At 34.7% G+C, this 23510-nt stretch overlaps 2 protein-coding genes and 1 long non-coding RNA gene across 11 annotated transcripts; 1 reads left to right on the top strand and 2 right to left on the bottom strand.

Moving 5' to 3' along the window:
- Positions 1-615: 615 nt before the first annotated feature.
- On the top strand, positions 616-14374 carry LOC127978768 (uncharacterized). 7 transcript variants are annotated; one of them, XR_008158639.1, is made up of 9 exons: positions 616-1537; positions 3658-3800; positions 3973-4290; positions 4380-4685; positions 4976-5077; positions 5643-5670; positions 5753-5790; positions 5922-6997; positions 7135-8609. XR_008158639.1 is itself a non-coding variant. In XM_052583663.1 (9 exons), the coding sequence occupies exons 1-8, from the start codon at positions 3743-3745 to the stop codon at positions 6993-6995; spliced, it is 915 nt and encodes a 304-aa protein (XP_052439623.1). In that variant the 5' UTR covers positions 2166-3742; the 3' UTR covers positions 6996-6997; positions 7135-8609. The 7 variants fall into 7 exon arrangements, 5 of the variants coding, with proteins under 5 accessions (XP_052439623.1, XP_052439622.1, XP_052439621.1 ...); XM_052583663.1 differs by lacking the exon at positions 616-1537 and having other exon boundaries at positions 2166-3800; positions 5922-5962; positions 6972-6997; XM_052583662.1 differs by lacking the exon at positions 616-1537 and having other exon boundaries at positions 2166-3800; positions 5922-5996; positions 6972-6997.
- LOC127978772 (uncharacterized) lies at positions 3966-15838 on the bottom strand. Of its 2 annotated transcripts, none has more exons than XR_008158643.1 (3): positions 15581-15838; positions 11448-12064; positions 3966-4081 (listed from the first exon to the last, which is right to left on the bottom strand). It is a non-coding gene; the product is annotated as an uncharacterized LOC127978772 (long non-coding RNA). The 2 variants fall into 2 exon arrangements; XR_008158642.1 differs by having other exon boundaries at positions 4030-4177; positions 11544-12064; positions 15581-15836.
- Positions 15839-19225: 3387 nt separating this feature from the next.
- On the bottom strand, positions 19226-20607 carry LOC127979578 (Ig heavy chain C region). Of its 2 annotated transcripts, XM_052585114.1 has the most exons (4): positions 20542-20607; positions 20086-20403; positions 19614-19919; positions 19226-19419 (listed from the first exon to the last, which is right to left on the bottom strand). In XM_052585114.1, the coding sequence occupies exons 1-4, from the start codon at positions 20588-20590 to the stop codon at positions 19313-19315; spliced, it is 780 nt and encodes a 259-aa protein (XP_052441074.1). In that variant the 5' UTR covers positions 20591-20607; the 3' UTR covers positions 19226-19312. The 2 variants fall into 2 exon arrangements, with proteins under 2 accessions (XP_052441074.1, XP_052441075.1); XM_052585115.1 differs by lacking the exon at positions 20542-20607 and having other exon boundaries at positions 20086-20520.
- Positions 20608-23510: the final 2903 nt, after the last annotated feature.

Raw genomic sequence — 23510 nt, 5'->3', positions numbered from 1 at the left:
ATGTCACGTATTAGACAAACCAGTAAGATCTACGTGACAAGCTAGTTTAAAAAGGCTTTGATAATACAAATGCTGTGAATCATTTCACAAGGCATTTTGCGAACCTGTCAACTATAAAACATGCTTCTGGATGCATGAACTACTTAAAGGGAGAAGAATAATGCATACGGCTATACTGTATTCCATTAATTAGTTTAGGATACTAATAAACGGCATATAAACTATAAAACCATAAAACTTACCTGATTGACAGCAATTTTGTTCGTTGAATTTCTTTGAATTATTATTATTTATTATTATTATTATTATTATTATTTTTTTTTTTTTTTTTTTTTTTTTTTTTTTTTGCATATATCAAAATGAATCCAAAGGGTTGAAACGTCAATTTAGTGTTCACTCGAACCTATAAGAGCTCAAAGGCACATTTGTTATCTTGGGGCAACACTAACCCACACCAAACCCGTGATAACGAATTCTTATTATCAAATTTGGCCACCACAATGCAACACTATTCGTCCCTCAGAGGATCAGAGAGAGAGAGAGAGAGCTGTCCTCTCATCACACCCGTTCCGTCTGCGCGCGCGCGCGTTCCGCGTTAGCTGCCTAAATGTATTATTATTATTATTTATTCAGTTTGTAGTCTGTGTTGAATAATCACAGACTGTCGTCTCAGGCTTTCACTGGTTCAATAGGTAGGTCATGAGAACACGCAAGGAGCGGGTATAAGATTAGTCATAAGCGCAAAGAAGATTTGAGGCTTAAGCGCCGGCCTCAAACTAGCTTTTGCGCGCAAATGGTTTCTTGTGCACTTCTCTTATATCGCTATCCACTAACGCGCAAGTGTAGAAATGTGAAGATTTTAGCTTGTTTGTAATGTTTTGATGTGTATAGCTTGCAATTAATGCATGACTGACATTAAGCGCGTTGTTGCATTATTTAGCCTATTTTTCTACATTTAGCCTATATTTCTTTTTTTGAGCCTACTCTTGTTGTAACTCGGTCGATTTAGTCATAGCTACAGCAAATTATTTGATTATAATTTTAACAAAAAAAAATAGGCTGTATATTTGCTTAATTCCTCTTCATGTTTGGTGATGGGAGTAGTTCAGGTTGTTTTGGATGATCGTACAGCGCGCTCTGGTTGTCAAGTGGCAAATCAATTCTTTGGTATTCACAGCGGTAACTGTGAGTTTAGTAGGCAATCCGAGCTAGTCTAATGGTCCTTTCATTCGCGTCTTTGCACACTTTATAGTTTAGGATCAAATTCAGCTTATGCACCAGGGATTCAGAAATCGGCAGGCTCTGGAGATGCTGTGACCATATCGCTTTTGGTTATTTTTATTTATCTATTTGTATGATTTTCAGAAATAATTTGGTTGATTTTTTTTCCTCTTTGGAGGAAATCTCATATCACAGCTGCTATGTTTATGGAATATTTTGATTGGACACGAGAATATTCCAAAATATTGTTCATAAACGCTGAATGAGTTAGGTTTTTACTGCAGATATGAGTGAACAGAAGTTTAGTTTGAAAAAGGTACGTGAGTCATTCTACAATTTCAACATTTTCTTGGTAGAAATGTATATATTTGACAATAACATTCATTATAGAATAGAACTGTCCATGAATTGATTTATATTTTATGAATTTTATGTGTATATACGTGTTTAATGTTTATATTTGACATATTACATTCAACAAGCTGTAAGCTACTTGTTGTAGATTCCTGCAACACGGAACGAAACGACAGAATGGCCAGAATTAGATGATTTTGACAACAAACGTAGCCTAAAAGGTTTAGCATGCATTTCGCACTCTTACATTTACATTACATTTAATCATTCTTAAAGAAGATTGAGAGAAAAAATAAGTAATATATGCTATTTGTTTGTTGTCTTTGAATGTTGACTAGAAAGTGAAATAAAATAAATAAATAAAAATGAATAGAATTATTGCCAATATCAAATACTTGTGAAGCAGAGAGTCAATATGAACTTCAAATATATATATATATATATATATATATATATATATATATATATATATATATATATATATATATATATATATATATATATATATAAAAACCGGGCTCCATAAAAGTTTTTACAATAATCCCAGAACACATAGTCTTTCTTTCTTGGTTATCTATTTTTATTTTTTTAAATAGCTGTTAAACACATTTATAGGTAAGATTTGTAAAATGTGAGAATTTGTGAATATGTAGGCTATATTTTTTGTGATGGGTTGAAAAACCACAGTTCATGCCTTGAAGACAATGCGTGGGCATCTTTCTGACGCCCCTCTGCTGTCATCTGAACCCCGTGTGGTTAGACCAAAGTCAAGAAATGCACTGACAGCAGGATGTTAGAGATGAGGGTCTCATGAAACAGACTCAACATTTACTGCTGTGACACAATGCATCCAACACTGATATAAAATCATCACTCAAATGATGCAAATTATTTACACAAATAAAATGGAGCATTCATAAATATGTATTATGTGGCTGCACATTGACATACACATTGTCCCCATCCCTACAGATCCTAAATAGACAAATACGTTATGATTTTTTTTTAAAAAACACATCGGAATTACAGTTACATACATGTTTTGTAATTACCGTTCTATTTTCGTTTATTTCATTAATTTGTAAGAAAATCTAAAATCCCTGGCACAAAAAAAGCAGTTCACAACACAAAACTCTTTACACCGAACATATCTTTTAATGATTCATTTATTTATTGATTGATTTAAAGGAGTACATAGATTTGATGTATTTATAGAATGACATTTTAACATGACATTGCAGATGTGGGTATTTGAAGTGCATGGTGGGGAAATGTCACAGACTCTGTAAGCAAGTGAAGGTGTGGGCGTTGAGCACTGGCTGTTCTCCTCTCACCATGCTGCTCTTTTCATCTCACACCCGTGTGGTTAGATCAAAAACATGCAACTGCATTCAGAATTACAGCAGATTTTCTTACACAGTAGAGTCAACCGGCAAGAAGAACACCTGCTCAGTCTGCAGTGACCTTTCTAAATATCTGTAGATCTGTGTGCAACAAAGAAAAAAAAAACAGTGCAATACAGAGCAACAGTGTCTTTGTGGATGATATATGAAGTATATAAACCTGAGGGATCAAACCTATATCACTTAGGAGGCTTGTTTATGTTAGCAATAGCACACTAACACAATTTCCTATAGACTCTGAGAGTTCGTAAGCTCAGGTTATGTCATGACAATCACAACATGTATGGAATAAATAAAAGTGACGCATTGCCTGGCTATGTATTTCCATGGTAATGAAACTATAATGAAGTAACAGAGAAGTGCATTAAGCAGTCAATATGGGAGGTATGGAATTCATGCATTATGGCTCTTTGACCCCATTTCCGGAAAGATCATTAAGCATAAATGCTTTTCTATCTATTCTGGACAACATCCTTACCTGAAAGCATCATGAAACTAATTAGCACCTTCAAGAGCCCCTGACCACTGGGCGACTGTAATGCACAACCTAAACAGAGTGGAACTTTAATCCACAGCAGGTGCAGGCCTAGCTTTTGCACAAGTGATTTATATAGGCAATTAAGGTCCACCCACTGGAGACATGTAAGTTTTTACTTTCTTGATTTGTTTCTCCTTGCAGGCCGCTTTCAGTCAAACTGCATGGGAGGCGATTCACTGATTGCCTTTTTTAAGTTAAAAGTTGTACATCAGATATTCTTCTAGACATGGCTATATGTACAGATTGTTTGATACTGTTATGTTCCTGTTTTCTAGCTTCGAACAGTAAGTTGTTGTTCTTTTACATTTTGCCCTACATTTTTATTTAAGTACGTTATAAAAACTGTATTTTTATTAGTTCCAAAGGCTTTTAATTGTTTGATCTAATAATCTGGTCATAATATTTAAAAAAAATAGAACCATTTTGAGCTTGTTTCTATCATATTTTTGTTTGTAGCTACTCAGTCATTCATCTTGACTCAGTCTCCAGGACTCACACTCGTCTCAGTCGGTGGTTCTGTAGAGTTAAGATGTATATTTGAGCAGACCCTAAGGTACTGCTATACCTCTGCTGCATGGAAAAAGATGAATCTACGGACTGGAAAACTCACGACAGTGAATAGTAGCTATGAGAATAATGTCCTTCAGCCTGATGGTAAAACCTGTGTTTTGACTCTCAAACACGTAACCAAGACAGATTCAGGCTTGTACTATTGCATGAGCAAAGTTAATGACATGGCTGTCATCGGCAATGGGAGCAGGGTGATCGTAAAAGGTAAATTTGAAGTGAAATCTCCTCCACATCTTCTCTAGGGTCACAGTTCATAAAAAAAAAATATTTTGTCTTTATTGTCCCTGCTGTAGATCAATCTGAACCAGAACTCTCCATCTTACACTCAGCACATGAACCTGATTCACCATCAGTTCAGTATCTTCTGCAGTGTCTCGTGACTGGACTTGTCCCGTCTCAGGTGCGTGTGTTCTGGATGATTGGACAGAAGGAGCGAGCTGGATGGACCGAGTCTGGCTGGACAGACGACACTGATTCAGCCACAGAATTCACTCGAGCTCATCTCTCAGTTTCTGAAGAGGAGTGGAATGAAGCCGGTGAAATTCAATGTTTTGCTGAATATGATGGCAAGAACATCTCCAAAACTCTGAGCCGAAGCGGTGCGTAAATGATGAAAGTCTCAGAGACACGACATGACAGAAATGTCAGGTCTCCTCCTGATATTTTCCACTCAGTTTCCACAGTTTCCACACACTGTAAAAATGTCAGTCCAGTAAAAATTTACATTTCAATGTAATCACTGTAGAAAAATGTCTTCAAAAACCTCACGAAATAGGTAGAAAATGTTATAGCCTATAATGATGAAAACACTATGTTAACGCATACATAAAGTAATTAATGATACCTATATCCAGATATAAATCCTATAATGCTCATTGCTATATTTCAGGAGCTGAACCTTTAATCATCTCGTGGCTTGTGTACTCTGGCTGTGTGGCAGCGCTCCTGACCATACTTCTAACTCTGATTATGTCTGTGGGATTATACAGAGGTAAGAATTTAATGCCACTCATTTAGCAAATACTAATACGTATAATTATTATTATTTAATTTAATAAGTTTGAACTTATATTGATTAAGCTTTATACAGTTCACAGTTTCCTCTTTGTCAGGTTTGTTTGATTGTATGAGTAAACTTGTCTGGCAAACAGACCATAGCCTACAACTTTCACAATGCTGAGTAACACGACAGGAAAGAGGAAAAAACATTGGAATACAAATAGCTTGAGCTTATTTATTTATTTATTTAAATTTTTTGTATTTAATACATCAGCCTTTTAGGAGATCATTCAAAATATTCATATGTTGGTTTAACTATTCTGAAGGAAATATATAGGCTATGTAATGTGCACAATTCATAAACTAATGCAGAACCTAAAATTATTTGGATATACATTTTAAAACTCTAGTTACATCAAGCAATAACTTTTCACAAATTAAAATACAAAAGTGCATACTTTGGTGAAATTTTCCAGCTGGTGAGAGTTTTATAATATAATAATTTCTTCATAATATATTCAGTAAAACATTTCATTTTCTCTATAACATTTTCTCAGATATGTTGATGACCAAAAAATCCAAACGGTCAGTATTTCAAAATATACTTTATAAACTGTACTATTAATGTAATACAAAGTATCTGAACCAAATATGTATTTCATTTTAGGCTCATGAGAAAAGATGCCCACCGCAAAATTTCATATGGTAAAATGACCTTTCAAAGCAAAAACTGTATAGTCTAATGCACCTAATATTTGCAGTAATAGCAATAATACATGAAACAATGGGAAGGAAATAGCAAACAAATGAATGTTTATTTATTTGTTCTTTATCAGGTAAACAGAACACACTTCGAGAAGAGAGTCCATCTGTTATGGTAGGAGACAGAAATGAAGATGATGAACATTGAAGTGAATCACAAAAAAAAAAAATCAGTTTCTGCTGTTTCAGAAGAAATATTATTTAAATAATAAACAGATTTCAAATATCTATCATACAATATGAACATGGATTGATGTAGCAATATTTAATTTATTTACAAAAACTACATGATAAATGCAATCTACCGGTATGTTTAAGCCAAATAATCTGTGCATATATAATATGGGTATGTTACAGTACTTTTATTGGTGATATTGGTAAAGGTTTTAGCATTTGATCAGTACCTAAACAGAACTACCTAAAAAAGTTGTCTATACCAATTTTTTTTTTTTTTTACATTTATTTATTTACAATTATTTAAAATGATTTCCTAAATCTTCTGAAGTTATATGATAGTCCTGTGCGAGGAACAAAGTGAGACTGAAAATCTTTGGGACTGTTCTCCTGTATATTTTAATTGAATGCAGACAACCATGTTCAAATGTGTAGAATAGGAAATTAAAGATTTTCAGTAATGACGGCTTAAACTTTGGTCTGGTCCTCACAGTTTTTGTCTTGGACATTTTGTATCACTTTAATTAATTGTGTTAAATTTTGTCCTCTTTGGAGCTTGACAGAGGAGGTCATGAATGTTGTGAAATAATAATAATAATAATAATAATAAAAATGTAGATTCTTTAAAAGTGTTCCTTTTTATTACATGGCTCTCTGGATCTCTTGATTGTTGCATTGAGCTGTCAATATTTGTCATTATTCATAATTCACTATATTTCTTAATTGGCAAATAATATAAATAATGGAGCAAACCATTCCTTCAAGCAAACACACAACAGATAAACAAATCTTTAGAGTGTGAAAAATTGCAAATATTTGATCGGGGGAAATAATACTTTGCAAACTTTTAATTAAGCAAATCTATTGGTAATTTCATATACTTCAGCTTGCATTTTATAATGTAAATATTTTGTCCTGTGTTTCTCGGGGATCTTATCGGTCATGGACAGGATGTTGGTCCATCAAGAGAATAAAGGTAATACAAAAGCATAATTTGTAATTATATGAATTACATGAAACAGCAAAGTTCCCTTGCAAACTTATATAACTTGTAAATACACTAGTTAGGATCATTTTTGCATGGACTTGAGTTTTTCTTTCTTTGTTTTTCAGCGGGGAAGAGGAAATGTTGGAGTATGCTAAAACATTTAATTCCTGAAATCATATATATTTTTAACTCATATATCTTAAAATAATACGATTGCCTGTTCTGGTTTTATTATGTCCATGTTCATGAATATTTCTTAGGAACTGTTTAATTTATTTGTTTGTTTTTATAATTATCTTCTTTTGTTGTTTTTTTTTTTTAATTGTCCTCCTGAAAATTTGTTTAATAATGCTCCTCATAAGCTACATCATAAAAGTAAATGTTTCCTGAGCAGCAAATCAGCTAGTACAATTATTTCTGAAATCTCTGAAACAATTTTAATATGAAAATTTGGCAATCGTTCAAATAAATTTTAATTTAAAAGTGATAATAAAGAAAAAACTTAATTTTTAAATTACAATAATATTTAGTATTATTGTTTTTACATCACATAAATTCACTAAATGGTAGCATTGTTAACTATCATGAGATCTCTTTTCCTACATTTCTGATATGTGCAGGACTGAACAGCAAAGCTACAGTTCAACTTTTCTTCCCTGGTGGCCCATCAAATTAAAATGAATCTTAATGTTACTTTTCATTTTACTTTTTTTTTTTTTTTTTCCGAGAGGGTTAAAAACTCACAGTGAATGAAACAGGAAAGTGTATGGCCTCTTGCTGTAGTCTTCACACTCTCATTTAACACCTTGTGGTTAGACAGAAGCGGCATAACAGGATGTTAGAAGAGACAAAGGTCTCATGAAACAGAGATGCAAAACTACTTTCACTGTCCATTGTTGCAGCGACTCCACTGGCATTACTTAAGCCTTGATATAAAACTGTCTGAATTTTGCCTAATATTGTCATCTAATGTTCTCCATCCCTACAGTATGTCAATATCCACACTGAGAGTTATGAAATACTCAGATGATCAATTAAACTAGTCTGCACATCTTTATTAACAAAGCATTCAAAATAAAACATTATATAGGCTAATGAAAAATAGGTTAGTGTTGACATATTGACACATAACGTTGAATTAGAGCAGAATTGTGAACAGCTATTACATTGACTAGTTTTCCTCTTTTGTATTATGCAGATTTACAGATCTTAGAGTCAGGATAAATGAATGTGAACTCTGAATTAAGAAAGTAACATACTTTTAGTATTTTTAATTGTATGTTGTGTATTAAAGGTGGATTTTTTTAAATTACTTAAATTAAGAGTTTTGTGTGTCTTGTTTTGACATGCAGTTATAATATATTTACTATCTTGACACAGATGTTTCTGTCTGAGGTGCAGGTGGAGGAACAGTACTCTCAGTTTGAGAGTGAGGGTGTGGGTGTTGAGCATTGGCCATCTTACACCATGCTGCTCTTTTCATCTCACACCCGTGTGGTTAGATCTGAACAAGTGACTGCAAACAAATTGTACAAAGATTTTCAGAAAGCAGAGAGTTAAACGGCAAGAAGAACAGCTTCTTAACCTGTAGCAGAAAACACAAAGAAATCCATTAAAATAATAATAAATGTTTGTTCAAATCCCTAATACTGTGAGCAATATTTGCTATTTTGCTGTTCTTGCCCTATAGCAAACACCATTAATCAATAAATTGTATTAAACTTAATAAATAGATAATTTTATTCTCTATGTATGTTTTTTTTTTCATTTATTTGTATTCCATAAATGTAAATTAATTTATATTCATAAATAAAATGAAATCATTACTATTATTTATAATAATAATATTGTTTATAAATATTATTATTCTTTTAATTTATTTAGAATTTATTGTATGCATAAATTGTATAAAATACATTTCAGAGAAACCTGACCACACTCCTTTGGCTCTATTTTGGGTAGATAAGGGCCTTTAGCACCTCAGGAACCTTTTCATAGTAGCACAGGGATTAGGTGTGATTTTAGTACCAGACTGTCTTTTTCCAGAACCAAATTAGCTCCTACTCCGGAGCAGGCTTTAACCAGCACAACTGGTCCTAACCGTGATGTAAGAACACATTGATTGGTCAAATGCGATCGAATAAAACACAGTGTAACATACTGTAAACAAACTTATTATGATGAACAGTGATAAATATACGGATGCTGAAGTGCAGGCACTTGTAGCGAATGTACACTGTAAAAAAATATTGTGATTTTAACATTAAAAGACTGTAAAAATACTACAATAAAAACCTGTTAACTGGTTAAGTTTCCATACTGTATTCGGTAAATAAATGTAATTACATTTTAGTGTAATTTTACATTATAATACTCTAAAAAATATGCATTTTGGAAGGGATTTTAAAATTTATTTTTATAATTTACAGTGAAAAAGCTTAATTTGACACTCCCAGAATTCCCCGCATGACATTTCACATGTTTCTTATTAGTTTTTTTTACCAGTTGTGTACATTAGGATTTCATCTTACACCTAATCTGTTCAATTAATGTTTATTGCATTATTTCAGTACCATGTGTGTCACCATGATGGTGTTTAGTGTTTGTGTGAATGACACTGTGCACCTTCTATATATAAGTATTGCATTTCTCAGCTCGTAGAAAAACTGTTTTTGATTCATCATGTGACTTTCGCACCACCACCAGTTTTTGGTGGTTATCAGTGCATTACAGTAGTTTAAAACAGATATTAGTACTTCAATATGTTTGTTTAATAACATTACATCATTTAATGAAATACGGTATTTTATTGTGAATTAAGTTAAGTCTGTAAAACCTATAATGTTGCTACTATACTTTTTACGGTGAAATTCTGGCAAACGCAGCTGGCAGTATTTTACTGTAAATGTAAAGGTTTTTATTTTACAGTGTAGCACTGATAGTTGTTCGATGGAGATTCTTAATCCTCCTTTCTGTTCTTTCAATCACTTTATTTATACATCCATATTCCATATCCATTATTGTGAAACCCATGAGACACAACAAAAACACAGCTCTGATCACAGCGTCCTCCATCCTCCTGTCGCTGTCAACCGGTTTACACCACGTCCTACACATGCAACAGATGCAACCCTTTAAATGGTGCTGGGAAATAGTTCGTGCAAAATCGTCCCAGTACTTTAGTACTGTTAGTTGTGGAACTAAAGCGGTGTGAAAGGCCCTATTTTATGTTCTTTAGTCAGGAGGAGTAAACCTCATCGATATCCACATGGAGGGACCTTCTCCTGTGTCATGGTCAATTCTTAAAAAAATCAACTTTGCAGCGGAAAACACAAAGAAATCCATTAAAATAATTGAAAAAAAAAACTGAAAAAATAAGGCACAATGTGTATTAATTTGAATGAGTTTTGTTCAGTTAATTTTTGTTTATCTGTTTTTCAAAATTTCGCACTTCATTGCTTGTACATTTCTGTAAAATAAAGGAATAATGTCCTGGCATAAAAGTACCAGAATATATTTTATAACAGTGTAGATTACTTAAATATACTATTTGTGATAAATGACCATTATTCTGCAGCTCTTGTCTCTGTAACAGGATTGTGTGTCATTCAGAATAGAATTTAGGATGACTTTGATACTCCAGTTCTGGCGTAGTGGATAAGACACATGCCTTTGGTGTGAGTGACCCGGGTTGAATCCACTGTGAGACACCAATGTGTCCCTGAGCAAGACACTTAACCCCTAGTTGCTCCAGAGGTGTGCGACGTCTGACATATATAGCAATTGTAAGTCGCTTTGCATAAAAGCGTCAACTAAATGTAATGTAAATGTAAAGAACAACAGTACATCAAACAGTATTAAATGTGAGATCAAACCATAACCACTTCTACAGTATATGAAACATGAAACAGTTTGTAAGTGCTACTTTGCAGCCTGTTTGCTAAAATGGATATTACCATCAAAGTAAGTTACTTTAACTTTGTACAGAGTCCGTGATTTGCAGCATAAATATATGTTTCTCTCGCTGTTGCTACAGGAAGGGCCACCCTTTGGTGAGCTTTTTTTTCTCCCTTGTGGTTTCAGTCAAAATCTTGTGTACTGACACCATGTTGCATTAAGATTGTGACTGGTGGTAATGTTAAACGGTGCATTAGAGGCTTCAAACTGTTAATATGGGTGCCTGGATGTGCTGTTGGATTTTATGCATTTCTTCTGTACTAAGTAAGCCTATGCCAGTTATCAATCTCATCACATCTTAATTCCTCATTAACAATATTTAATCAATTAGAATATTCTCTGTGAACCTGATTTTTATTCTCTCATTTGCAGCTACTCACTCATTCGTCTTGACTCAGTCTCCAGGACTCACACTCGTCTCAGTCGGTGGTTCTGTAGAGTTAAGATGTATATTTGAGCGGACCCTTATGTACTGCTATACCTCTGCTGCATGGAAAAAGATGAATCTACGGACTGGAAAACTCACGACAGTCAATAGTAGCTATGAGAATAATGTCCTTCAGCCTGATGGTAAAACCTGTGTTTTGACTCTCAAACACGTAACCAAGACAGATTCAGGCTTGTACTATTGCATGAGCAGATTTATGGATATGGCTGTCGTCGGCAATGGGAGCAGGGTGATCGTAAAAGGTAAATTTGATGTGAAATCTCTTCCATATCTTTTCTAGGGTCACAGTTCCTAAAACAAATGATATTTTGTCTTTATTGTCCCTGCTGGAGATCAATCTGAACCAGAACTCTCCATCTTATACACACCACATGAACCTGATTCTCCATCGGTATCACTGCAGTGTCTCGTGACTGGACTTGTCCCGTCTCAGGTGCGTGTGTTCTGGATGATTGGACAGAAGGAGCGAGCTGGATGGACCGAGTCTGCCTGGACAAACAACACTGATTCAGCCACAGAATTCACTCGAGCTCATCTCTCTGTTTCTGAAGAGGAGTGGAATGAAGCCGATGAAATTCAGTGTTTTGCTGAAAATGAGGGAAAGAACCTCTCCAAAACTCTGAGCCGAAGCGGTGCGTAAATGATAAAAACTGCAGAGAAACATCAGAAAAATGTTACACATTATTGCCCTCTTTAATTTTCTTTATTTTCAGAATTCTTAAAACAGAGCAGCTGTCGCTCAAATTGTTGAAGTTACTATAAAGTTTTCATTTAAAAGGCAAATTAATGGATTTTTATCTTTAGTTTTTTTTCTTCTTCTTTTTGTTTTTCAGCCAGTGTTTTTTTTTTATTACAAACACCTGTCAAAACTCTGATTAAATAGCAAAAATGTATTTGAAAGTGCAAATTATAAAAAAATTTAGTCACACTTTATTTTAAGGCTCAATTAACAAACCATTAACTTAACTTAATTTGCTGTTTTTAATAGTTAATAATAGTTAATAAATAGTTAGTAAGGTAGTTGTTATGTTTATGTACTGGTTAGAATTAGGGGTGTAGAATATTGTCATGCAGAAAATGTGCTTTAGAAGTACTCATAAACAGCCAGTATGTTAATTATAGGAATGCTAAAAAGCACATAGAAGTGATCCCTATACTAAAGAGTTAACCCTAAATTGAAATGTAATATCTGTTGTATAAACAAGTGGGGGAAAAAAACACTTCTTGTACATTCAGGCAAGCTACATTAGATAAATATAAAAGACAAAGTCCTTGTGTTAACTATAAAACTATGTACATGCTAAATCATTGGTGAATTAATTATTGATCATACTCTGATGATGGTTAATCTTTCAGGACTGACTCAAAGACCTCTGTGGATTGTGTACTGTGGCTGCGGGGCAGTATTGCTGATTGTAGCTGTGGTCTTCTCTGTTTGTTTATGCCAAGGTAAGCATTTAAATTAATCTGGGAAACTGGTTAATTGCTATCGAGTCCACTAAGGAATTTTAACAAACTAATAACTAAGTAACAAAAATATGTAAATATATGAAATGCATAATTATTTCCGTTATTAACATTATGATTTAAAAAGCCTGTTGGTGATATGGTGTAAAACTGTGTAATTCTCAGGATAATAAATAGTAAAAATAAACAAACGAAAAAATACATGGTTCATTTACAAAAGTACTTTTACAATTATTATTTTTTTAATTGTAAAAATGATAAAATTCCATTTAACTTTCTCTATTACAAAACTTAGATATGCATATGATAAAACACTTACAGGATCAATATATCAAGCAAAATTATGTCTAAAACTTTTTCTGAATTCTACTGTAAACTGAGGCTGTTTCTATTCTGTGTGTATTGTAGATATGTATTCATCTAGTGCACTAAATCTGCCTGTAGCTACATCCTAACACATAACCTGGATATTTTATTAAATAAAGTCATGTTGTGTTTTCCCTTTAACAGGCAAACAGAGTACAGGGAATGAAGACATTTCATCTGTAAAGGTAAGCATGGTATAGTCTAATAATTATATGTAAATATATTTATTGTTTGTTAAATGTTCATTCTAAATAGTTATTGGTGAATTTGTATAAAAAAATAAATAAATAAAAAACATTCTGAAAATTTGTTTAGATTTATCGATACAAGGGAAGTCAAAAATTATGTCATATGACTGTCATGTGTAGTTTTGGTGTGAATGCTATTAACTAATTCATTAATTTTGTCTAGTTTTACCCTGTGGATCCAATCAGTTTAGGGATGAATTTAAGTCCAGCAAAACAATAAAGGTAAAATTTAAATTTGTAAATGCTTTTTAATTATATTTGTTATGAGAAACAGTCAATCGTTAAGAACACTCTGATGTGTCCTTCAGATATTGTTTCCTTTATTTCAGGGCACCACTGGAGATCAGTGTTATTGAAAGGAATGTTACTCTGTCTAACAATTACTAAAAATGACAATATATTACATTAAAATTAGCATCCTCCATGTTTATGATGATGATGGTACACCAATTAATGTACTCTCTGATCTGACTTTCTTTTATTCTCTGTGGATGAACAAACATCTTTCATACTTAATATAGAGTTGTTCTTGAGTCAAAATTATATGAATAATCTATATTATTGTATAATTATATCTTCTCTTATTCCCAAATAAAGTGTGATTTTTTTCTTCTTTTTTTAAATTCCTTTACTCATTTGGAATGGAAATGACTTTGTTAGGAAGCAAAAGGGATTGAACTTTTATTCTGGTGCAGTTTTGAGGCGTTACGTTTGATTATGAGCATGCACAAATGAGATATGGGATTGGGAGCTATAGATTTGAGCAGAATTTTCAGTAAATAACAACTTATTTCACTCTGTTCAGTAGCTTATATAACACTTTAGATCAGGGAACATTATTCACTAGTTGCTTTGCATTCATTTTACTAGCATGTTGGCTGCAAGAGGAAAATTAGAATTTTATTGAGGGAAAATGCTTAATAGTGAAAATGTGCTTCGTAATCTAAAGTGTTAACATTTATTCTTGACATATACAGTATATAGCCTATAGAAAACAAGATTTAGTTTTTATTTTTCTCATAATTTCCAAATGTGGAAAGAAACATGTCAGCAAAACTTGAGGAGTGATCCTTAGCAGGGCCGTGCAGAGACCTTTGGAGGGGCAGGTGCTCAAAGTATAAAAGGGGCACATGGAACAAGGTTTTAAATGGCGCTGTTCAAAATATCAATACAGCAATATATTGTGATGCATTCCTTGCGGATTCACGTATCGATATGGATGGTTATGTATTGATACAGCAGCAAATGCTTTGAAGCAAAGAAACAATAGAGAAGACAATTTTAAGTTTAAAATAATAATAGCTCTGGGATTAGAAACTGAAATGTCTTAAATTGTCCCAACCTGATGGTTTTTTCTTCTCTGTTTCAGCATTAATCTATTATTTTAACCATCACTACTACTCTTGCACCTAATCAATAAGTCCACCTTAAATATTGATACAAAACATAAAAAAAATGATCTACTGGAATATAGTGATTAATATTATTATTACTGTTGTAGTTGTTATTCTCTAAAATTGAACACCTTTGCAATGTAAACAAATGACAGGCCACATTTGTTATTCATCTCCTTCACACTGCACTTTGATGTCAGGTATATTATGCATTTTTTATTGACACTGATATTTTTACATTTATTTCCAGAGAGATATTATTGAGTTTACAGGCTAAAGTGGTCTTGCTGTTGAAAGCACTGTTGCTATTGTAGAAAAAATATATATTTGCGTCACATTTAAAATATAATTATATAATTAATTCCTGAATTGTTTTTATTTTTATAATGATAATTCAGAGAATGAGAAAACCTGAATAAGCCTAACCAGTATTGTGATAATTATTTTTAAGGCACTCGACGTATTAAAAAATAAATAAGTACTGTAATATAATAAAAGTTTAGTCAAATAACATAAAAAAGACCAGACCCTTCGATGCCTGTGAAACTTTTCTCCCTCAAACAGCACGCTACTGTTACTTCTACACTACAAGCTACACACAGTAACATATCTGCATGTTCTCACATCACATCGTTCTTGTAAAATAATAATAACATCAAAATCACTTCGCTGAGAATGAAACACCACTTACCAGCTGCCACGGTTCTGAAAATATCTTTGAGCAATTAAAAATGCGCGTGCGGCCTGAGGAATTTTCCCGGTCAGGTGAAAGGTCAACATATTGGTCATTTTATTTACGACTAAATTTTTGGGGCAAAGGAGCAGGTGCTCAAGTGAACCGGTTCTTTCGGACAATTCGATCAAATAAACCAGTTGAAAAAAAAAAAAACGGTTCACCGGTTCTTTTGCGCTCGATGTGATGCCATTAGCGATGACTGCCCTTAATTCAAGCCTTCAGTTTACCGACGCTTATAACATAAGCACAGAATCAGTTCAGAATCAATCACCAAAAGAACCAGTTCGTTTAGACGAGCTGTGAGTCAGTCTGCTTCACAATGAATCACACATGCGCAGTATCATCAGCTCAATGAGCGCTTCAGAACTCCTGACCTGATATTTAGATATACTATTCTTCAATAAATATATTTGATTGACAGGGAAGCTGTGCGCAAACAGGAATATATATAATTTTTTCGAAAGAAAAAAAAAAGGCACCCCAGAAAAAAGGGCACTTTCTCTCCAGGAATAAAAAGGTCAGGTGCTCAAGCCCCCTTTGATGTCTATGTCTGCACGTGCCTGATCCTTAGAGCTGATGACCACAGACTTTTAAACTCCTTTATTCCACCAGCGTAGTTTTTATAAATGGAGAGTTTAAGTCCTTGATTCTGATTGGTTGAACCAAGTTCGAAGCTGTTGTAAAATACTCTACAAACATACAACTTTGTTTACTTCTGTGTGCTGCTTGGAAACCACTTTGTTGGAATCACAGAGGAACTACATTGTTTGGTGTTTATTAATATCATTACACTTTATTTGTTCTGTTTTATTTTGTGATTATATAAGGAATAACTGTTTTCTAAAAGCAATAAGCCCTGTGAAGCTGTGGTTTACAGTGAATTTATAAGAGCTAAGGGGGGGTTTCAGCTTCTTGCCGTGCCTAACAATGCCCCTTAACCGTTATAAATTCACTGTAAACCACGGCTTCTCTGGTCTTATTGCTTTATAATACACTCTAATATAGTGTAGCACCCGAGGTAGTAAAAAACTGTATACATTTGCCACTGATGCCCCAGAGAGAAAATAGTCAGCCTCCCTTTCCTCTCAAACTTCTAAAATAAATATTATTCAGTGGTATTTAAAATAACACACTCTAACCCAAGTTTCGGGTTTTTATTACAAAATTTAGCTCAACAGCTGGGTTAGTCTTTATATGACCCAAAGTTGGGTTGAAACAACCCAGCATTTTTTAGAGTGTAAGGCTCCAAATCAGTTGAATAAAAATCCTCCTTGTCTCCTCCTTTCACACTGTGAATGAACTGCAGTCCGAACTGTTTTCTGAGGCTTCCAAACACCAATGAATGATTTTGCGAAGCTGTAGCTAATCAAATATCTCACCACAGACCATGCAAGCATTTAACAATAACGTTTGCAAAATAGAATTCCTAATTTTATTTAGGATCCCACCTGTATCATGGGAAGACATGGCTAATTATAGGCTTAAATAATCTTTCATTATGGAGTAGCACCTAAGATAGCCCTTATCTAATCAAATTTAATTCAGAGGAAGTTTGTCTACACAGTTTTCCAAATAATAATAATAAATAATAATAAAAATTAAATTCAATAAGAAATAGTTACAATCAAAATCCCATAAAACATATGAAATTTGTTAACACCACTGTCTTTGAAATCATAATGTTTTGTGTGTCTCGCGTTAGTTGTTGTCCCTGCATGGGTTTGCCAGTATAACGCCTTTTTGCATTCTTACTGAATGACGCCATGTGAGGGTGCGCCCAAAATAGCATTAGATGTCAGTGTTGTGTACCACAGGAGGGCGCTTCACGAGCTCTGAGCTCATGGTTTCAGCCACAGCCCATTTCTATTCTATAATCCTGCTATATTATCCAATGTTCCCTGCTTCTGTCATTTTGGATTTGTAAAAACAGTTATAACAAACTTTACACTGTTTAAACACAGTTTGTCTCTGAATTAAAAAAAATAAAAATATTAAAGTGACATGCCATACAGTCAAGGATAGTGACCCATATTCAGAATTTGTGCTCTTTATTTAACCCATTCAAAGTGCACACACACAGCAGTGGACACACACACACACACTGTGAACACACACCCGGAGCAGTGGGCATCATTTATGCTGCGGCACCCGGGGAGCAGTTGGGGGTTCGGTGCCTTGCTCAAGGGCACCTAAGTCGTGTTATTTAAGATGGAGAGAGAGCGCTGTACATTAACTCCCCCTACCTACAATTCCTGCCAGCCCGAAACTCAAACCCACAACCCTTGGATTGCAAGTCCAACACTCTAACCATTAAGCCACAACTTCCCCCTTAAAAGTAGGGATTTTTAAAATACTTTGAAAAAGAGTAATGAGACACAGGTCTGCCTAACTTTTCTTCTACATTCATCACAATAGTAGAATCTGGATAAAATGTCATTGGTGATTTTTACAGTGAAATATTTTTGTAAATATTTATTTATGTAAAGTCTGTCTGCTTATAGATTCCATATTAAGGAACAGATGACTGAGATATTTATTTTATTATTGGCCCTGTGTCATATGTGTGTGTACTTTGTGCCTTTGTTACTTTTTTCATAATGGACAAGCATTCAGAAAGTACATTATTTTTCACCTTTTTAGTATTACAGAAGCTATTCTAACTTCACCTTAAAAACACAAATGACTTATTGGATGTCCTTCAGGAATATATATAAGCTGTGTGCATATTTGGCAATAAATTAAAATAATTAAATGCAAATAAATAAATAAATAAGCAAGCAATAGGATGGCAGTCATGACTTGTTGATACGTGCCATCTATGCTTTTATTCAGACTTAATCTCTCATATATTGAGAAACTGCTTACACATTTACTACTTTTACATTTTTATATATTTTATAAAGGTGAAGTTAAAAGTATAAATACCCTTGCAGAATCAGCCAAATGTAAATTATTTACCAAATAAGAGGATCATACAAAATGCATATTATTTTTTATTTAGTACTGACCTGAATAAGATATTTCACATAAAAGATGTATACATCCATTCAACAAGAGAAAATGATAGTTTAATTTATAAAAATGACCCTGTTCAAAAGTTTATATACCCCTGATTCCTAATATTTTGTTAACTGAATAAGCTGGGTTTTTGTTTTTTTAATCATAGTCCCAAACAAGGGACATGAGTCCTGAACAGTTAAACTGCCTGATGTTCTTCAAAAATAAATAAATAAATAATTAAATCCTTCAGGTCCCACAAATTCTTTGGGCTTCCAGCATTTTTACAGTATATATTTGAACTCTTTCCAACAATGACTGTATGATCTTAATTTTTTTCACACTGAAGAAAATCGAGGGATTTTTCAGCTAGGGTGTGAAAACTTTTTGCATTTGTAGGGTAAATCAGGGTAAATGTAACTTATTTTGTAAGTATCTTAGCTTCTGAAAGGTAAAATTTAAAAAAAAAATCTGAAAAAGCTTAAAGCATTTTGTATGATCTTTCTTATTTTGGTCAAATAATGAACATTTAGCAGATTCTTCAAGCTGTATGTAAACTTTTGACTTCAACTGTATACAGAGAGAAAGCAAGTGAGAGAGAAATTGTATGCACATTTACATTTATTTGTAACAAATCAACATTTGTTCGATGTTTTCCTGTCATAGGATCAAATACATAATTTCTGAGGTTTAGAAGCGTCTTGCTAAAATTAATGAGGTCGTTAAAAAGAGCAGAGCAGTGACAAGTGCAAAAAGTCTGGTTACACAGACAAAAGGATAGCAAGTGTCCTGGAAATCTGAGGAAGAGAATAAAACAGAAGGATTGTGAGAAAAGATTCAAAAACATTTCTTCTTAAAAATGGACAAAACATCCAAATTAATATACATATAAGATCCGTCAAAAAATCCCACTGATCCCGTTTTTGGACAGGTAATATTAAAACATTTGATTTTCTATCCTGATGAAGAGATATTATGAAAAGTTATTTACCATAATAATGCAGAGTTTTGTTGAACACCCATCCACCAAACTTCACAATGCAGGTGCACGCTCCTCCTGTCCTCCACTCCTCAGCCGATACTGATACATAATTATGAATTTTCACAGATTTCTCTTCACCATCTTCCCAAACAAACAAAGTTTTTCCATTGTCCTTTCTGCTCCCCATGAGCCAGTGCACATAGACCTTTGAGGAAGCAAATCCTCCGACTGTACACTGAAGAGTGACTGTAGAGTCGCGTTTGTTACTGCTGGTAAATGCCATGATATCAATAGATGGCATCACAGCACTCTCAGCTGAAAGAAGAAAAGATAAACAACACTTTACTGAGATAAAAGAGCAAAAAAGGACTGACACATACATGTATAATAAAAACATGAGCTTTCCTATCAACACAAACCTCGAGAACCTTCATGTTAGGTGGTAATTCAGAAACTTTTGAAACAGTTTGTGATACAGTACCTTGTACAGTGACAGCTGTGCCATTCCCAAGGTACATTTGCTCACGGTCTGTAGCAATGCAGTAATACGTCCCAGAATCCTGCACTGTTGCTCTGTAGATGGAAGCCTGACACACTTTGGTTTCCTCCTGCTCTTTAGTCTGACGAGGGATGTTTGAGTCCTGCAGAATGTCTATTGTTCCACTGACGGGGTGTACTCTGACCCAGGCCACTGTGTGACAGAATGACTGCACCTCACTCAGCTGGCAGTGCATGGTCACTCTTTCACCCGATCTCACCTTCACTGATGGGGGAAACTGATAAACTGTTCGCGCCATCGCTGCAAACGGATTCAGACCACACAATATTAGTAATTCAACAGTATCAGAAATACTACTTTGCTAGTCTTACCAGTTACACTAGTTTCGGCTACAAACTTACCGATATGCATAATCAAATAAACCTAGTAGTAGCTTACCCTTTGGCAAAATTAAACAGAACAAGACAAGAAAAAGGAGGTCAAACATGCTGTCTGAAAGCTTCACCGGCCTAAGAAACTGAGAGAAATGTGCTGAGTGTGACAAATCACACACCTTTTCCTGCCCATTTTCACATCCGTTTCTTCAGCTGTTAAAAATGTTAGGCTTAGAATCTAAACTGAGAAACTACTTTATTCCTGACACATTATATAACTCACTACCTATTACAAAACTGACTGAACCACAATCCCACTATAGCTATTGTTATTAAGGCAGCACTTTAAAACTGATTAAATTAAGCAGCTGTGGTTGCCAGAACTCTGCCGTAAAATTATGGTAGCAACATTTGAGATTTTACAGAATTAACTATATTTTATGAAATAATGTTAAATGTGTCATATGATGGGATGTTGCAAGCTCTTGGTACTTGAGGAAGATTTGTAAAGTTGCAAAGTCTCAAATCAAAAGAGATATTTTTTTATCAAAGTTAAGACTCTGCCACGACCCCTAAAACGGCTCGTTCTAACATGCCACATATCACTATGTGAAAATATTTGCATAATCGCATAATGCAAAGGCTGGTTTCAGTAACACTGTTAGTGTTGAATAGGGCTTACATAGACTAGACGATTAGTTGAGTAATCGACTACTTCAACCCCTAATCGACGCTATTGGAAACAATCAGCTACTCAAGCATGCATTAACCATAATCCATGCACAGGGTTTGAAGTACAACGTGTCCTAAAATTTTAGGATTACAAAATTGCGTGTAGCTGTTACTTTCTATGACTTTATCTATGTTGCATGTAAAATTAAAATATGTAATGTAATAATTAGGATTGTGCCCGAAGCAGAATACCTTATTCGGAATGGCATGGATAATGGCTTCAAAAATGAATAACGGACAAGGAATAATTATACCTGAATTATCGGCTAAAGCTGGCAAAGTCCACAGTTTGCTAGATGACAGACGAACAGGGGATCACCGCAATATTATATACAGACCCATAAAGTCACGCAATAGTGTGTGAAGTGAATTAATGTAAACTTTCTCTCAGAAATCTGAGCTTTTCAGGAGTAATACCATCTATAATAATACATCATACACATGATATTATTTATACATATTTAAAAGGCAATGATTTAAACTGTAGGCTATGATATGATACAAATTAATGGAATAAACACAGCGCGCTCATCAATCAAACAGCCACATTGAGCTTCGCGGTATCTCAAAAACAAAACCAGTTCTCTCTCAAGAGTGGGCTAATAATCAGCTTAGATACAGATACTTTTTCTACTTGTTTACATCTTTATCTTTTGCTGGTTTGCATGGCACATATGTTTAGAGATGTTCAAGCTTAAAGAGTTCTGCAAAGTGAAAATATGCGCATTGAATTGATTCAGTCATGTTCAAATGATCACTACACGTTTGTGATGACATCACTCTGCTTGCATAAATATATTTGTAAAAAATTATAATTATTTTAGTTTAACACAGCATACATGTTCAGTGATAACTATGAATTGGTTTATCCATATCATTATCTCACAAATAAATTTGTGATTGTTACAGATACAAATACAGATACAAATACTGGCTGTTACATGAAAATTTAAATAAGTAATGCCATAATTATACAATTTTGACAATTCACATATGTAATTGTTGCATTAGGCTATGGATTAATGAGAGGTTTTTTTGGCCTTCTGAAAGTAGATGCATTTAGGAATCTTTAAGGTTACTTACAACAGAACAGTAACGCATTTTATGGACGACCGTTTCATGAACCTAGAAGAGGAGGTAATTCTGACTTTGTAACAATCTTGCACTTCTGAATCAGCTACTGAAAGTATGTTTTGTTAATAGTTGTAATTAATTAGTTAGTGATTCGTATTCTGTTACACAAAATACACAAAATAATGATCCTTAAAAAAACATAATTTGTGTAACGATCGGGACACAGGAGACGAGAGATCCAAGAGCAGTGTGTGTTTATTGGGTATTCCAAAATTCAGAATCAAACCAAGCAGGTGGTCATAACAAAAAATCAGTCCAGAAACAAACAAACAAACAGGAACGAGAAATTCGGAACACAAGGAACACGAGGAAACCAGGTGATGGAAAATAAGGACTCCATGACACAGAGAGAATACCACCACAGCCGTACGATCTAGAGAGAAGCCCACCAGGGCGGCGCAGAAGACCACCACAGCCGTGCAGTTGGGACAGGTGACCTGACTTTGCTCATGAAGACCAACGGTGAACTGACTTTGCTCATGAAGATCATTGGTGACCTGACTTTGCTCATGAAGATCAATGGTGACTTGCCTTAGCTCATGAAGATCAATGGTGACTTGCCTTTGCCCATGAAGATCAACGGTGACTTGACTTGACTCCTGAGGTCTAATTGTGGTTGTGCTTAACTCATGAGTGTAAACGGTGACCTGACCCGACTCTGGAGTGTAAACGGTGACCTGACCCGACTCTGAAGTGTAAACGGTGACCTGACCCGACTCTGGAGTGTAAACGGTGACCTGACCCGACTCTGGAGTGTAAACGGTGACCTGACTCGACTCTGGAGTGTAAACGGTGACCTGACCCGACTCTGGAGTGTAAACGGTGACCTGACCCGACTCTGGAGTGTAAACGGTGACCTGACCCGACTCTGGAGTGTAAACGGTGACCTTACCCGACTCTGGAGTGTAAACGGTGACCTGACCCGACTCTGGAGTGTAAACGGTGACCTGACCCGACTCTGGAGTGTAAACGGTGACCTCACCCGACCCAACTCTGGAATGTAAACGGTGACCTGACCCGACCCGACTCTGGAGGTAAACAGTGACCTGACCCAACTCTGAAGTGTAAACGGTGACCTGACCCGACTCTGGAGTGTAAACGGTGACCTGACCCGACTCTGGAGTGTAAACGGTGACCTGACCCGACCCGACTCTGGAGTGTAAACGG

The sequence above is a fragment of the Carassius gibelio genome, chromosome B19, assembly GCF_023724105.1.
Source record: "Carassius gibelio isolate Cgi1373 ecotype wild population from Czech Republic chromosome B19, carGib1.2-hapl.c, whole genome shotgun sequence".
NCBI classification, from domain to species: Eukaryota; Metazoa; Chordata; class Actinopteri; order Cypriniformes; family Cyprinidae; genus Carassius; species Carassius gibelio.
This window is presented reverse-complemented; position numbering and strand designations above follow the sequence as displayed.

Excerpts from the sequence above, each read along its gene's own strand:
- LOC127978768 (XM_052583662.1), top strand. The coding sequence starts at position 3,743 with ATGGCTATATGTACAGATTGTTTGATACTGTTATGTTCCTGTTTTCTA. Across the intron at positions 4,291-4,379 it reads GAGCAGGGTGATCGTAAAAG|ATCAATCTGAACCAGAACTC; the intron begins GTAAATTTGAAG and ends TCCCTGCTGTAG. Across the intron at positions 4,686-4,975 it reads CAAAACTCTGAGCCGAAGCG|GAGCTGAACCTTTAATCATC; the intron begins GTGCGTAAATGA and ends GCTATATTTCAG.
- LOC127979578 (XM_052585114.1), bottom strand. The coding sequence starts at position 20,590 with ATGTTTGACCTCCTTTTTCTTGTCTTGTTCTGTTTAATTTTGCCAAAG. Across the intron at positions 19,920-20,085 it reads CACAGCTGTCACTGTACAAG|CTGAGAGTGCTGTGATGCCA; the intron begins GTACTGTATCAC and ends TTCTTCTTTCAG. Across the intron at positions 19,420-19,613 it reads CAAAACTCTGCATTATTATG|ATTTCCAGGACACTTGCTAT; the intron begins GTAAATAACTTT and ends TCTCTTCCTCAG.